Raw genomic sequence first — 16558 nt, forward strand, 5'->3', positions numbered from 1 at the left:
CCCCACCAGACTCAGCTAATGCCAGTGCCATGCATTTAAATTGTGAGCTAAAGAAATCTTTTATCTTTATAAGTACCTTCTCTGGAGAGGACGTTATGAACAGTATGGCAGTTTCCTGTGAAAATGAGTGATATACCATATTTGTAACGAGGAAAGAAAATAGTTCAATGTAATTTAATTGGAAAATGAACTAGGGATATTTAAAATTTAAATATAGGAATAGAATGAGAATTCTGAAAGGGAGCATAGGAAGGCATTTGGTAATACAAGGTAGACTAAAGATGCAATCACTCATTCATATAATATATCATATAAAGATCAAGGAGATTCAGACATAGTTCAAATTTATCATTTTAAAGTTTTGGTGATAGCAAAAGAGTCAATTTATAGAGAGTAGTACTAGATTTTTTAAATGGTAGAGAGAAAATGAGTCTGGGCTGTCTTTTGCTTTAGTAACTGAGAGCAGTGCTATGGGCTGAAGTGAATGTGTTGACAATGAGTATTCTTGAGGAAAACAGTTCTAGGGTAAAGAACAAAGGAAGGGAGTGACTAAAAATATACAGAAGAGACTAGAAAACTGACAAAGACTCTCTCTAATTTAAGAAATCATAATAATTATCCCTGAGTAATATTTGTTTTAAAGCAGAATCAATACTCACTATAAAATGAATATTATTAAGAATTTATACATTCATTTTGTCTAATAACATCTCCAATACTTTATTGGAGAAGAACTATTGATAATTATATATATATTTATACGTATATATGTGTGTGTATATATATATGTTTATAACTATGGAGTTCTTACCTAAATTGTCCATGTTCGTATGTAAGTAAGTGGCCAACTTGGGGTTTTATTACTGTCTAATGCTAATGCTCAGGTTTAAATATAATATGATTTATTTAAAGTTAAAATTTGAAAAATCAAAATAATCTACAATGCAAATTTTATCATTTGCATATACAATAAACAATGAGCAGGTGCGTTTATGGGCAGAATTTTAAATTTACCAATAACTTTTAGTGACACCAAACTTCATAGGTAGCAAATATTAGTATAACATACTCAAGTCTTTGCTATAAGAAAGGAGAAACTATTATCTACAGTGGTTAAAGCTTAGTACATAAACTGATTTCTTTGGTAAGTAATTTCTGGCTTACAAAATTAAAATGTTTTTCTCTGACTTTCAGTCTTCATTTATGTCCCAAATATAATAATACACATTTTGAAACTATACTTATTAAATTAGGGCATTTTACTTCATGATACTTTCAATCTAAGGACATTTTACAATCTTTTGGATTCCTTTACAACTCTCCTTGTGGGACTTCAATATAACAATCTTAGCATCAGTCATTGATGTAACTTTTTCTGAGTATGTATGATGTAACTTTTTCCAGTTAAGCTTAGGGACTTTCTCCAAGATTATTAAGGAGGAGGAGAGGATGGCAAAATTTTAAAACAAAAATGAACTAAAGATGGGAGAAAAAGATTTGTTAAAATATATTATAGGGTAAATGTAAAAAAAAGTCAGTATTTGACACAAAATCTATATGTAAGCTTGTATGACTTTTAAGCTAGTAATTTTCCAGGACAATATGGAAGAGAAATAATGATTACTGGAAATGAACGTGAAGAAATAGGGCATGACAGAACTTTGAATGGTAAGATGTGAGTTTATGACACAAAGATGGAGTCAGTTGACAATTATGCATGCAGATAAAACATTCTAGATTACATATTAATAAAGAGGTTTCTTGGGAGAGGAAAATTAACATCATTGTGTTATTGATGCCTCTGGCTTTATAGCTTTATAAAATAAGTTTTGAGGTGATTTGCTAAATAAACAATATGTCCTATTGTGTATATATGTGTGTGTGTGTGTGTGTTTCATATATACAGAGACTGATGCAAATATAGGTCTCTCTCTCTCTCTCTCTATATATATATATATATATACATGGGAACACACACATAAAACACACATATATTTACACACACATATTATATCCCATATGAAATGCAAGCCTTGGGATGGGAATGTGGCTTAGTGGTAGAGTGCTTGCCTGGCATGCATGAAGCCCTGGGTTCAATTCCCCAGTACCATATCAACAGAAAAAAAAAAAAAAGGTTTGCCTTGCCAATATTTGTCTGACATTTCTTTTGATAGTCCATCCACTTTAACAGCTACTCCTTGGAAAGCCTGTGTGAGCTACAGGTGTGAACTCTTATCTTTTATTTCACTTCGTGTATTTGGAGTATTTTCTGCTGCAACTACTATTCAACACACAGATCTGACCTATGGAGCTACAGGGTCCTCTCTCGATCATGGCTTTAAACCTCTTTTCTTGCTGACAGTGCCTACCAGGCAACATGAAGCCAGTTTTTGAGTTACATCCAAAGAATGAGGATAATTTATGAGGTTGTTCATGAAATACCATGGAAAATACATCCTTGTTTTCATGGTACTATAAGATTTTAGTTTAAATCTCAGTTCATTGTCATTTGAGAGGTATGCTGAGATTTTTCATTTTTTTACAATGTTAAATATTTTTCAGTGAAAATTATTTCCACCATTTTTCATCCTGGTTACTTTAAACATGGTAAGCATTTGAAAAATAGCTTATTGGAATAAAAAGTATTTTCATATCTTCTCATGCTCTGAGTGGCCTGTAGGTGCTCTCTCTCTCTCTCTCTCTCTCTCTCTCTCTCTCACACACACACACACACACACACACACACACACACACACACACACAGTGCATGGCTAAGTCCATGGCCCTAAAGAGAAGCCAAGACTATATAAATTTTATAGCCCTGTTCCACATGAAATACAGAAATGCTCACAATAAAAACACAGACTGTAATATATTTTAAATGATGGCAGTACACCATTATATTCCAAATCTGTATAAATATACAATGACTTGTATTTGAGTATAACTTTGTAAGTCTTAGGTTTGAGGTTGTCAAAATAAATTACAGATTAAATGACTGATGATTACTCTGTGATTCTTCTTGTCAAATGAGTGGTCTTTATAAATTTCAAAATTAGATCACTCTAAGAAACCTATAAGCTTTAATAGATCGTGTCTGTGTGTGTGTGTGTGTGTGTGTGTGTGTGTGTGTGTGTTTATGTTTTTATTGCCCATAGAAAGAAAAACAGTATACCATTTGGTGGGTTAATATTTATGAAGGTTGGCCCAGTAAACCTTTAAAATCATTTTACATGTTCATTGTATTTCTCAAGTAGTTGACATTTTTATATGCTAGCTATTATTTTAGTTGTGGTAGCACATTCAATAACAAAATATAAATTTTTCAAATTTTACTTTTAATTCAATTAAAAATAACTTAAAGCCTGAAATAGTTCTTTTCTAAAAAGAGTACAAGTAAATAGCAGAACTTAATGGAGATCTAAGTATGCATGTATGATATAGTAGAGTTCCACTGTAGAAGGTGTATTATTGTATGCTACAAACTGAGAGAACCTAGAACACAGTGAGAAGAGCAATACCAAGAAGACATTGAGGATAATAGACCACAAATATTATGTGATCCCATTTGTATGAATATCCAGAATGGTCCAGACCATGTGGAAAGGAAGAATTATAAGTAACGCATCAGTAGGTACATGGTTTTATTCGAGTGATAAACTTATTTTGAAAGTAGATAGAATGAATTCAGAACATTATGAAAGTACTACTAAAGTCTTCGTTTCTAATTGGTTACTTTTCCATGATATTTTTCAATGAAAAAATTACCCTTGAAATAATATTGCTTTTCAAATTTTAAGATATCAAGAAAGCAATTTAATACTTTAAAATACTTTTACTTAGGAACTGTGTATGCTTTGTTAAAATTAAACTTTAATGTTTCATTTCTTAGTAGTGGTTGGTAGAATCATAGGTTTTTTTGTTTTTGTTTTTTGTTCTTTGTTTTTTTTTTGCATTTATCAAAAACTTCTGGGATGGAGTGGCAGGGCTACAGGTCAATGGTAGAATGCTTGCCTCGTATGTGAAAAACCCTAGGTTTGATTCCTCAGGAAGAAAAAAGTCCCCCCCCCCCTTCTTAAAATTATATGTCTTATTTTGTGTAAAATAATAAAGTGTGCTGATCATAATTTCAAACATTGTGCTACTGCTCTCACATAACATCAAAATTTGACTGGAAAGCTGCAGCACATCCCTAGGCCACTCAGGCTTATGTCTAGTGCTACCTATACCTGGTTAGGCTAGTAAAAAAAACCAAAACAACCACAAACAAACAACCACAGCAACAAAACACACCTGTCATGATTATGCTCTAATATGTTTTTGGAAATGTGATCTAATTTTGGAAATAGTGCCCGCTGCATATTTTATTTATTCAGTACTACAAAATATGATAAAACTGAGTTTTTCTCATTCGTAGTTTTCAAAAACACAGCCACCAAAAGCTACCAACAGATGATTTCAATGGCATCCATTGCATACAATTAACTATAGTCACCCAAACTTTATCTTCTGTTTCACAGTATAGGATATGGACCTTGAAGAGTATCTCATGAAATAGAAAACTGATTAAAAATCCAATTGTGTTTTGTTCTTCTGATTATAAAAACTAGAATAATGACAGCCGTTCTTCCTTTATTAATTTCCTTATGCTAGCCCTGCACTGAATTTCAGAGAACACTGCTAATGGATCTTTTGAGTTATATAGCCTCCCCATCTTATCTCTTTCTCCTCAAATATAAATCTAAGGTATAGTTGGATGGCAATGTTAATAATGGAATTTTTAAGACCATGACTATGAAAATAGTATAAACACCAAAGGTCAAATTTCACATATACCAAAATCTCAGAAACTAATGGAGTCAGCTCTTTTCTCTATGTCCTCAGGTAGACTGAAGTAGCCTGATGACTTGTAAGCACAAAGAGAAACACTACAGTACTATATAAACATTCATAAAGCTTAAAAGCTTTGAAAGCATGCTAAAGCTGCATTGAAATAATGGCTTAGATAAAAGAAAACAGTCATAGGCATTTCTTTTTCTTGTTTATGCACCATTAACTTTTATTGGGGGATTTTGTACTAGAATGCAAAATGCTATACACATCTCTCTCTCAGGTGGCTTACTTCCTCAAGGAAAAAGTATTTATGTGCCATGATGAGATAATGACTATACTCTCTCATCAGAAAATAGGTCAAATGGTTTATGTTAGAAACCTGAAGCAGAATACAAAGTTGACAAAAATTTTGAAGAATTAAAATGACAATTTTCCTTGGATATTAGTGTAAATAAAAAAATAAAATACATCATTCTTTTTTCCCAGTAATTATTCTTGTATACTCTAGAATGCCAAACATTACCTACCAACTGTCAACACTTTTAAACAAATCATTGGTCCATAACGAGAGATTGTAAAATTCCAATGTGTCTATAAAATATTTACTTATTAGTGTTTTTATGGAAACAAAATTAACTCTGTGTTATATGCTACCAAATGTAAGTCTCTAATTATAATTCATTTCTAGACATGAATCATTGAGATTGTGATTGCTACATAATGTGTTTCCAGAGAATCAGATTATTAGCAATACGAACCTATCGAAAGATTAGGCACATATAACAATCATTTTAAAAACATCCCAAATCCATCACTAAATTTCATTAACACACACACACACACACACACTCACACACTCATACACACACAGCATTCAGATTATTTTAATCCTTAACCAAGACATTATAGGACTCTCCATTGCTTTTTATTTCTCACAACAATTGATTGCCCCAAGGCCTAAAATGCCAAAATAGTTAAGAGAAGTTTTCAATATTTAAAGTCCTTCACCTCTTTCATTATGTTAATTCCGAAGGTTTTGTGGTTTGTTTGTTTTTGAGGTTATTACAAATAGAGTAGCTTTTCTGATTTCAGCCTCACTCTTGTTATTGTTGGCATACAAAAAAGCTACTTATTTTTGTGGGTTAGTTTTATATCCTGCTACTTTGCCAAATTTTGGATCAACTCAAGTAACTTGGGAAAAGGATCTATGGGATTCTTTTAATATAGGATCATGTCATCTGCAAAGAGGGAGAGTTTTACTTCCTTGTTGTAACCCCTTTATGTTTGTCTCTTGCCTTATTGCTCTGGCTAGGAATTCCTGAGAAAGAGGAAATTAAAGCAGATTTAAGGAAGTGGAAAAAATTCCCATGCTCCTGGATTGGGAGGATTAACACTGTGAAATGGCAATACTGCCAAAGGCTATCTGCAAATATCCCAACCACATTCTTTTCGTTGTTGTTGTTATTGTTGGTCATGGGGCTTGAACTCTGGGCCTTACAGCTGTTCCTGAGCTCTTCAGCCCAAGGCTAGACCTCTACTACTTGAGCTACAGAGCCACTTCCTCAACAACATTCTTTCTTTAATGAAATAGAAGAAGCAATTCAAAAATGCATACGGAATAATAGAAGGCTTCAAATGGCAAAAACAAGACTTAACAGGAAGAACAATGCTGGAGGAATAGCAATACCAACCTTAAAATCTATTATAAAGCCATAGTTATAAAAACAAGCTTGAGGACCAATGGAATAGAACATAAGACCCAGAAATGGACTACAGACATATAGTTACCTTATCTTTCATAAGGGAGCCAAAAAACAACAAAAAACAGATGGAAGAAGGACAGACTTTTCAACAAATAGTGCTGGCAGAATTGGCTATATGTGTGTAGAAAATTAAAGGTAGATCCTAATATATATCACCCTGTACCAGAATCAACTCCAAAAGGATCAAAGACCTCACTCAAGGTAAGAGCAGAGACCTTGAAAATATTACAGGAAAGGATAGGGAAAACACTAGGGGTCCTTGACATCGGATGAAAGTTCCTAAATAAAGATCCAGAGACACAACAAATGGAAGAAAGCCTGGATAAATGGGATTGCATTAAACTGCATTGCTTCTGCATGACAAAGGATATAGCTAGTAAGATAAATAGGAAGCCCACAGATAGGGAGAAGATCTTCACTAACAGACAAGGGCCTCATATCTAAAATGTATCTACAGCTCAAAAAAATTAAACCCTCAATAACAAATCCTCTACGAAACAAACACCCCATTAATAAGTGGGCTAAAGAATTAAAGAGAGACTTTTCTGGAGAGGAAATAAGAAAGGCCAATAGACATGTTTTGTTTTTGTTGTTGTTTTTAATGTACTATATGAAGTAATTTCTTTTGGATTATTTCCCCCTTTGCTTTATTCCTTTTGTCATTGTTTTTGATTTCGGTACCCTCAGTCTTGTATATATGTTTACCTGATTTGCATAAGGGATGGGTAATCACAAAATGGTCAAACAAAGGGCAGAGGGTGAACCAATACAACAGTGATACTCATAAGACATTATGCTGGAAGTAAACTTTACAACCAGGGTAGGGGGCTGGGGGAGGAAAATGGGAGAAAAAACAAGCAAGAGTATAACAATGTTCGACAAGAAATATACTCATTACCTTACTCATGCTACTGTAACCCTACTGAACATGACCTATACAATATAATATTAATTAAATAAATAAAAATAAATGTAATCACAACTATATTGAGATTCTACCTCGCACCAGTTACAATGGACATTATAAAAAAAATAATAATCATAGCAGATGCTGGCGGAGATGTATCCAAAAGGGAATGCTACTGCACTGTTGGTGGGAATAAAAACTCGTTCACCTACTCTGGAAAGCAGTATAGAGGTTCCTCAAAAGACTAAACATAGAGCTCCTCTATTTTCCAGTAATCTCACTCCTGGGAATTTACCCAAATGATCACAAACAATGTTACATTAAAGCTACCAACACAATTATGTTCATTGCAGCATTATTTAGTCTATTATGTAGATATGGAACCAAACTAGATGCCTTTCAGCAGATGAATGGATCAAGAAAATGTCATATATATACACACAATGAAATTCTATGTTTCCATCAGAAAGAACGGCATTGTCCCATTTGTAAGGAAATAGGAAGACTTGGAAAATATTATATTAAGTGAAGTAAGCCAGACCCAAAGAAACATAGGCTCCATGATTTCCCTCATTTGTAATAATTAGTATATGTCTGGTATAGTCTTAGCAGAGGATCACAATAGCTCAATAACTAGACACAGATGACCATATAAAATGATGCTAATTGAAATGAACTCCAAGATATGGAAACAAGGTTGGGTTTGTTTTGGTTCTTTTTGTAATGTGTGAAGTTATATCTTTCTTCTTTCATTTTTTCTCCTTTGGTTTATCCCCTGTTGTCACTGTTTTTTTGTTTTTTTTTTGGTACCCTGTGTCTTGTATGTATGTTTATCTGATTTGGGGAAGGGAAGGGACATCACAAAATGGTGACAAAGGACAGAGTTGGTAAACCAATATAATGCAACAGCAATACTTAAAAGACACTACAATGGAAATGAACTTTACAAATTGTGAGGGGGGAAGGCAAGGGGGAGGGAAAATGGGAGAAAATGAGGGAGGGGTAACACTGTTCAACAAATGTACTCCTTGCTTATGTAACTATAACCCCTCTATACATAACTTTTACACTAAAATGAAATAAAATAAAAATATTTTCAAAAATTAGTTAAGAGACATTCCTATCTACATTTGCAACAAGTTTCTTCCATGTATAACTTATTTAGGTGAAATAGCTCCCTCAAAATTAAATTAAATTAAATTAAAAATATTGCAAAGTGCTGGAATGCCACAGTCTATTTCTGAAGCATTTGGTTATTTAGAAGACAATACTGTGCACAACTGGCTAAGGGATGGTAAGTTTAATTAAACTTATCAAGAAATATTTTATATATTTCTTTAGAAGATAGAGCTCCTGTGCTTATAAAAACCTGAGAATACCCAAGCTCCAGGTGCTCATCCTCTAAGCCTAGATATTCCGGAAGCTGAGATTGATTATTGTGATTTGAAGCCAACTAGAGAGCAAAGTCAGCAGTGGCACTGTGGCTCAAGTAATAGAGTGCTAGCTTGAGCACAAAGAGGCTCAAGGAGAGTGGCTCAAGCCTCAGGACTGGCAAACAAACAAAACAATAACGACCACAACAACAAGAACAGCAACAACAACAACAACAAAACCCTGAGGACATTTTTCTATCACTTTAAGCGGTTAACATTCTCTTTCAGTGCAAAGTTCTACAAATCTGATCCATGAGAACAGAAGTAGAAATGAATGATTCCAAGTTTTTATAAATGGATGATCTATGGAGTCTGAACTTACTTGTTACTGTACTTTTGTGTCAGTATTTATAACCATCAATTACTTCTATAAAGGGAAGAACTAGTTGAAATACCATAGAAGTGTTTCCAAATTCAAAATCACTGTCATTTTTAATCATTTAAATTTTTTTTGGTGGGTCTGAGGTTTGAAATTCAGGGCATTGTGCCTATTTGGCAGGAGCCAGGCCTCCAACCGTCATGTTTATTTTTGTTAGTAGAACTCATTGTTATTAATGGTTAGTGGAATATTTTTATAACTTTAATACATTTGTCACACTGAAGAAATTATTGTATATCCAGGTTAAAAGGTCTGATGTCCAGATAGTTATAAAATATAAAAGTATTTTAGATTTGTTCTTACCATTTTTTTATGGGGTGGGTGGGTGGTAAGGCAGCATTGGGCTTTGAACGCAGGGCCTCATGCAATTTCTTTGACACTTTAACCCATATCTCAATACTTAAAAAAACAACAACACTGTTTAGGGGCTGGGAATATGGCCTAGTGGCAAGAGTGCTTGCCTCATATACATGAAGCCCCGGGTTCAATGCCCCGGGTTTGATTCCCCAGCACCACACATATAGAAAATGGCCAGAAGTGGTACTGTGGCTCAAGTGGCAGAGTGCTAGCCTCGAGCAAAGAGAAGCCAGGGACAGTGCTCAGGCCCTGAGTCCAAGCCCCAGGACTGGCAAAAAAAAAAAAAAAAACAAAAAAAACAACTGTTTATTCTGACAAATTTGTCCAGACATGGTTTGGTCCTTGATCCTACTACATTATCCTGCTGCATAGCTAGTATGAAAGGTTTGGATCAAAACACCTGGCATACATTCTTTCATTCTTTCTTAGCACTGGAATTTGAACCAGGTTCTAGAGTATGCAAGGCAAAATTACTCCGCTACTGGAGGTATATCCTTAGCCCACAATATGTTGTTTAAGTAATGGCTAGAGCTCAAGGTTTGAAAAAGTAAATGACTAACTATATAAATAATTTCTCTATCTAGAGATTGAACCCTGTGATTAGTATTTTTTTTATTTTTATTGTTTTTTGTTGTTGTTGTTGTTGTTAGGAAAAAAAAAAAAACCAATGAGGGCTTGCTTTGTCCTGTCATAGCAATGGATCCGAAATTAAATGTTGGTCCAACCTATTTAGAGTGGTTTATTCTTGTCATTAAAATGGCTTGCCAAAGAGGTAGAACAAATCTTGTATTTTTATAGACATTAGTTGTTTAATTGGGCAGAAGGGAGAAAAAGAATGACAGGAGTAATCACCTTCAGTCTCCAGTCTTCTAATGTAACTGAACTCAGATTACCATTATTATTCCCAATGCTAAGCTTTATATTTTGCTGTCTTTTGTCATTAAAAATAGCATCCATTTTTTCCTCCAGAGTACTACAATAACAGTTCTGGATAATTTCACTTTTCTTTTTACTTTATGTGGCAATAGGGTCTTTGTGCTCGGCTAGCTTGCTTGCTCAGCTGGCATTCTACAGAACTTTCCAGTCAGTCTTGGTGTCAATCTGTAAACCTCCAGATCTCAGGGTCTTGAATAGTTGGAATTTCAAGTGTGAGCCACTGGTGCTTCGCTAAGAATCTCTTATCTATTTTCAGTGATTATTGTTATTTTTTCAACTGTTTTAATTTGAAACCAACACAAGTTTTTCTTAAAGTTAAATAAAATTCCCCCCTAATATTTATAGTTTGGACTAACCTACAATACTTTGCTTAGTCGTTTCATTTAGGACTAAGTTTACCTTACCACAACTCTAACAGTGTCTTCCTAATTCAAACTCTACTCATAACCCATGACAATGTTGAGTATTTAACTCAAGAACAATCTGTTAAATACTAAGGCCCTATTTGATGCATATTGAATTGTGTTGGGTTGATGTAGGGATGAAAAGACGTTAATCCTGGATGGAATACTCTTTATCTTTAAAATATGAAATAAACTAAACATAAAGCCTAAAAAAACAATTCGTATCTCAATCAGACAGTTGCATGTGATACATTTTCTTTATATGATGCTACAAGTTTTAAGAATTTTTGTAAAAATATCCACATGTCTATTCCTATTTACACCAATACGTGCTTAATATAAATGTATATTATAAATGAATATGGTTATAAGAACTTAGCAAACAATAAGTAGAATATGTTGTGATGGCATTATATAAGGTACATCTCAAAATATAATACCTCAAATGTTTGCAAACAGATAAAATAAAAGTGTATATTAGTATGTGTGTAAACTTCACAACTTGTTCCAAATAGAAAGTGTAGTGAATTGTTTAAAATACTTATGAAGCTGACTAATGTCAAATGATGGTCTCTTTGTTATTAAGCTATGTCAGCAGTAGTCAATTCTCAGTGAAATCAGAGATCCCCTGTATGTATGTCTGTATGTCAGAATATCTACTGTTATATTTTGGCTGAAGTATTTGACTATCAAACATCTTATCAAAAGGGGTACAAACCTGTTTCTTAAAAATGCTATTTTTCATATTTTTAAAGATATAGTTCTTTGGAAAGGATAATGAAATAATATTTATTTTAGTATATAAAGTTATTTTTCTAAACTAATCACTAAATGTTGACCTTAATAAAATAATATTATTAGATAAGAGTAACTAAACTAAAAAAAATAAAAATTTACTAGATGACATTTGTATATGTGCATTTGTTTGTCTCAATTGATATTAACATATTTTCTTTACTATTAATGACTGCAAAATATTTTACCCTGTTTATTTTGGAATATTCTAGTATAGAACTTTTTCAGTTTTAAAAGTTGTATTTAAGGTACAAGATTTTAATAATAAAGAACATCAAAAGAAAATATGGGAATACTAATATATTTAAGTGACATTATTAAAAACAGCTGATTCATCTGTAAGAATTAATAGACAGAAATTGTATGTGGCTTTTGAAAAAAAAAAGTAATGAAAAAATAACTGCTACTAAGTATTTTTGAAGTCCTATTGGTCACCATAATCATTATTTTTTAAACCTCTATACTTTAGAAGAAGATAAAAATAAAATTTTAAGAATTTCTCAATTTAGGCTATGGAAATTGCTTTCAGAAACAGACATTCAAGGGTTCCAAAAATTCTTAAAAATAGCTATCAAAACAGCAATCAGTGAAGCAAACATATTCTTGTAACAATCATGAATACCATCTGCTTTTCAACAGGAGCCTGGCTTACATTCTAGAACACTAAAAAAAAAAAATCAATAATAAGTGTCTATTACAAAAACGTTCTTACATTTTTAAACAAGTCTAAGAGCACAATAACTGTTTTAACACTTGTAGCCTGTGTCGTTTTATGGCATGCAGAGGTGGGTAACATTTTGAAAGTAGCTTTCCTTAACAGGGAAAAAGTAGAACTTTTATTATTGACAAAACACGAGTTATAACTAGGTAATCTTTTTGATGAAAAAAAATCACCAAAATGTACTTTAAGAGAGATGTCTTGGAAAGAATTTTGTGCCTTGTATCTCTAAATAAACTTGCTTATTTCTTCCAATGGATGTCACTTTCTTCCCTAACCTTGTGACAACATGCTACATTAACCTTTCCTCGACTTGAGGTTATGACAACAGGCTTGTGGCATAGGAGAAAAGACTTGGGGAACAGATTTTATGCTCTGGCTTATAAAATATCCATAGATCTGATGCTAGACATACTCCACGAATATATAGGGAAATAAACACACTGTAAAAGTAGAAAGGAAGGCTGGGAATGTTGCTTAGTAACCAGGCCCTGAGTACAAGCCCCAGGACTGGCAAAAGAAAACAAACAAAAAATTAGAAAGGAAAAATTACAGATATGATTTGATGTACATATTAACAAATGTAGCTATATTTAATGATATAATATCCAGCTTGACCCAATGTTTAACAAAAAAGCTCTGAGGGACACAGCAGTATCTCAGAAAAAACAATAGAAGCCTTAAAGGTGAAGAGCGAGAATTCAAAAACTTGTGCATTTACGAATTTTTAAAGTAAACACACTTCTTCTAAATTGAATTATATTTATCAACCACTTTCTAAACAATATGATTTTCTTAATCACAATATGGTTACTTTTAAAGAAAGCTATTAACACTTCTTATGGAGATATTTACCAAATATTTCCAATATACTTTTGTTTTTCCCTTAAAGTATATACTACAAAATAGTCAATCTCTATTTTTCAAACTAACATACAAATTACTTTTGCCTCTGTAATAGTAGAATTAAATGAAGGACCACTTGGATTTAAGGATGTTGCCAGACAGAGAATAAACATGGGCAAACTGTAATGATTGTCAATTCCAGAAATGCTACTTCATCAGTAAGTGTCAGAAGCTTTTAAATTTATTATGGTGACTATGATGATTAGTACTTTTAATTCAGCAGTAAGAAGGGTGTCATACTTGCTAGTCCATCACAATACAACTGAGCCATCTGCTTAGTTCTTTGCTTTTATATTTTGCTTTTTAGATAGGAGCTCCTATTAACTTTCTCTTGATTGGTTTTCAAGAAAGGGATCCTCCTACTTCTGGCTCCTAAGTAGCTATAATTGTAGGAGTTTGAGCTCAGCTCTGCATTCTTATGTTTTTAATGCAAACTTGCTGTCTGGAAGAAAAGTAAATGAAATAGATAACCCTAACCAAACATCCCTTTACTGAATTCCCATGTCCTTTATCTGTATTGGGGTCATCCATTGTCTTATCTGTTTATATTCAATGCTTATTTCACCATGCTAGGAAATGAATATTAATTACATTCCTAAACTGAGCCTGCAACTGTGATGTGAAAGAAAACAATGTTAGAAAATAACCTTCAATCCCATAAAGTCACAAAAGTCATAAAACAATAAAACTTCTTTCTCCTATTTCCTCAATAAAAGCTTATTCTCTTTGGTGTTTCTAAGTAAATGTGTGTTTTCCTGTTTCCTCCTCAGATGTATTATGCAACAGTCCTCTCTAAAATTTACCATCAGGTTTCTACAACATTAGGAGTTCAGTTACCTTCTAAGGTGTGCAAATACATGATTAACATCAACTCATCCATTGTCTTCTAACTGAAAAGAATCACTCTTACCGTGAAGCCCTCGGTATACTGAAAAGGAGCCCTGGAACTTTCGTCTGCTGTTGGACTCAGAGGCTTGGGGTCAGACATAGAACGCTGCATCATCTTGGCTGTCTTAGGACTTGCTGGGGGAACTTTAGCCATATCTGGATGCAGTACTTTCTGTGGACTTATGTCATCTGGGAGGGGTTTTTCATAAGGTACAAAGGCTGATTCTAAGGCTTTGCCTGGTGAAAGTGGTGAGATGGGTGAATAAAGGACTTTTGGAGATTTGGGTGGGGAAGGAGCCAGCTGGATTGTGGAATCTGCCCGAAGGTGAGAGGAAGAGTAACCAATCTCTAAAGGTGTTGGGCGTTTCTTGTCTTTGGGTGGAGATGTGGCACTCAGAAATTGAGGACTTTGTGTGTCTGAATCTGCTTCTGTTTGACATCCTAAACTGCCCCCTTTATAAGTCTTTTCAGGTGCTGAAATATGTTTAATTATTTCTACCTTGGCATCCACTCGTGCTCGAATGGAGGGTGTTCTTATGGTTCCCACTGGTTCAGTTTGTACAGAGATCTCTGCGACTGTCTGAACTGCAATGCTGGAGACTTTGGAAACTGGTTTGGTCTTTTCAGCCTCTGTCATGCTGTCGCCATATTTCCCAACACGGGCTTTTCTCCTTGATCTGGAAGGCATATCCCATTCATCCTGATCTTCATCATCAGTTTGCACACTGGTATCCACACTCTTTTTAGTTCTCCTTCTCCTACTTGCATAACTCCGATCGGCAGCATCTTCATCATCTGTCTGTACACCACTGTCCACGATCTTCTTAAAATTTCTAGGATCGTCTGCCATAGATTCTCCCACCTCATCATACTGTCCCCGACCTTTACCTGCAGAGGTTCTCTTTTTGGGTTGTTTTTCTTCTTTTACAACAACATCTGCCAGAGGTATTTCTGAAACAGTGCTCAGGATCCCTGGTGGGGCAATGTACTGAGTCACACCATCAGACTGGACTGTGTACCACCCTTGGCTCTGTGGTATTTCAATAGCCACCACAGCAGAGGCCGTGGTTGTGGCATCTTCAGTGGCCCAAAACTGACCACCTTCAGGGGCAGCATACTGACCTTCCAACATGGCCTGCTCTGTGGTGGTTTGTGGAGAAGCAGTTCCAGAAGGATCATAGTTATACTGGTAGATCTGGCGAATCTTTTGTTCCTCGAGCTGCTGGTGCAGCTGTTGTTGCAGTTGTTGTATCTGTTCCAGCTGTAATTGTTGCTGGGCTAGCGTCTCCTGCCTCATCATGAACTGAGCCTGCCGTTCTTCTTCTTGCTGGTAAAGAAGGTGCTGCTTCATAGACTGCAGCTCCTCCAGTTTTTTTTGAACCATGATCTTTTCTTGTTCTCGGAACCTCTGAATTTCCTGACGTTCCCACTCCAGTTCCTCAGCAAAGCGTTGCTGCTTAATTTTCTCCAGTTCCAAGAGCTCACGCTCTAAGTCAAGTTGCTGCTGCTGCTTATCTTCTTCGGGGCCAATTATAAGACTGCTCTCATCTCCCACCACTTCAGAAAACATATCTGATGCTGTGGTTAATGTGGGGACAGTGTCTATGGTCTCAGCAGTCAGAGGTTCCATAGTAATAGTTTGCAAACTGGCACTGATATCAACACCAGTCACTGCAACGTCTGTTTCAGATGCACCTGTTGTTATGAAATATGATCTAGGCATTGGCTGGCTCTGCTGTAGGGTGGATAATGAAGTCACTGCATCAGCTGTATGAATACCAGACAAATCCCTTACAGTGGTGCTGAAGATGGAGCCAGGCTGTGTGGTTATAGCAAAGGTGGAGGGGACTGGAGTTGCTACTGAAGAATAGACAACACCATTAGATGACCTCAAAACACTCCCCACACTATATTGAGGTCCTGGAGGTGGAGTCATTCTTGCTGTGGAATACTGAGGGGTACTAATCCCAACTCCTGAAATGACTTGTCGTGTTTCTGGATATGGACCTGTAGTCTTGCTTGAATAATCCATTACCTCACCTGAAATACAGGGTAGAGTTATAGTCCAGTTCTCAGAATGATGGTTTTTGGTTCTGAAAGCCCTCTCATCCTGATGAACATAATGAATAGGACTGCATGCAAGTCCATAGGTTAACCTAACTGGATGCAGAATAAAAGCAATGTTGAACATGCAGGCACATGCGGGTGACTTGGGCAGAACAAATTAAAAAAATAATGA

General features: G+C 34.8%; 1 protein-coding gene across 1 annotated transcript in view; it reads right to left on the minus strand.

Moving 5' to 3' along the window:
• Pclo (piccolo presynaptic cytomatrix protein) overlaps positions 1-16558 on the minus strand; it is a 226323-nt gene that overhangs the window by 77978 nt on the left and 131787 nt on the right. Inside the window, exon 6 of the mRNA XM_048339920.1 lies at positions 14342-16359. Within this exon, the coding sequence (XP_048195877.1) occupies positions 14342-16359 (2018 nt within the window). The remainder of the gene's footprint in view (positions 1-14341; positions 16360-16558) is intronic.

Source organism: Perognathus longimembris, chromosome 2 (assembly GCF_023159225.1).
Source record: "Perognathus longimembris pacificus isolate PPM17 chromosome 2, ASM2315922v1, whole genome shotgun sequence".
Taxonomy (NCBI): Eukaryota; Metazoa; Chordata; class Mammalia; order Rodentia; family Heteromyidae; genus Perognathus; species Perognathus longimembris.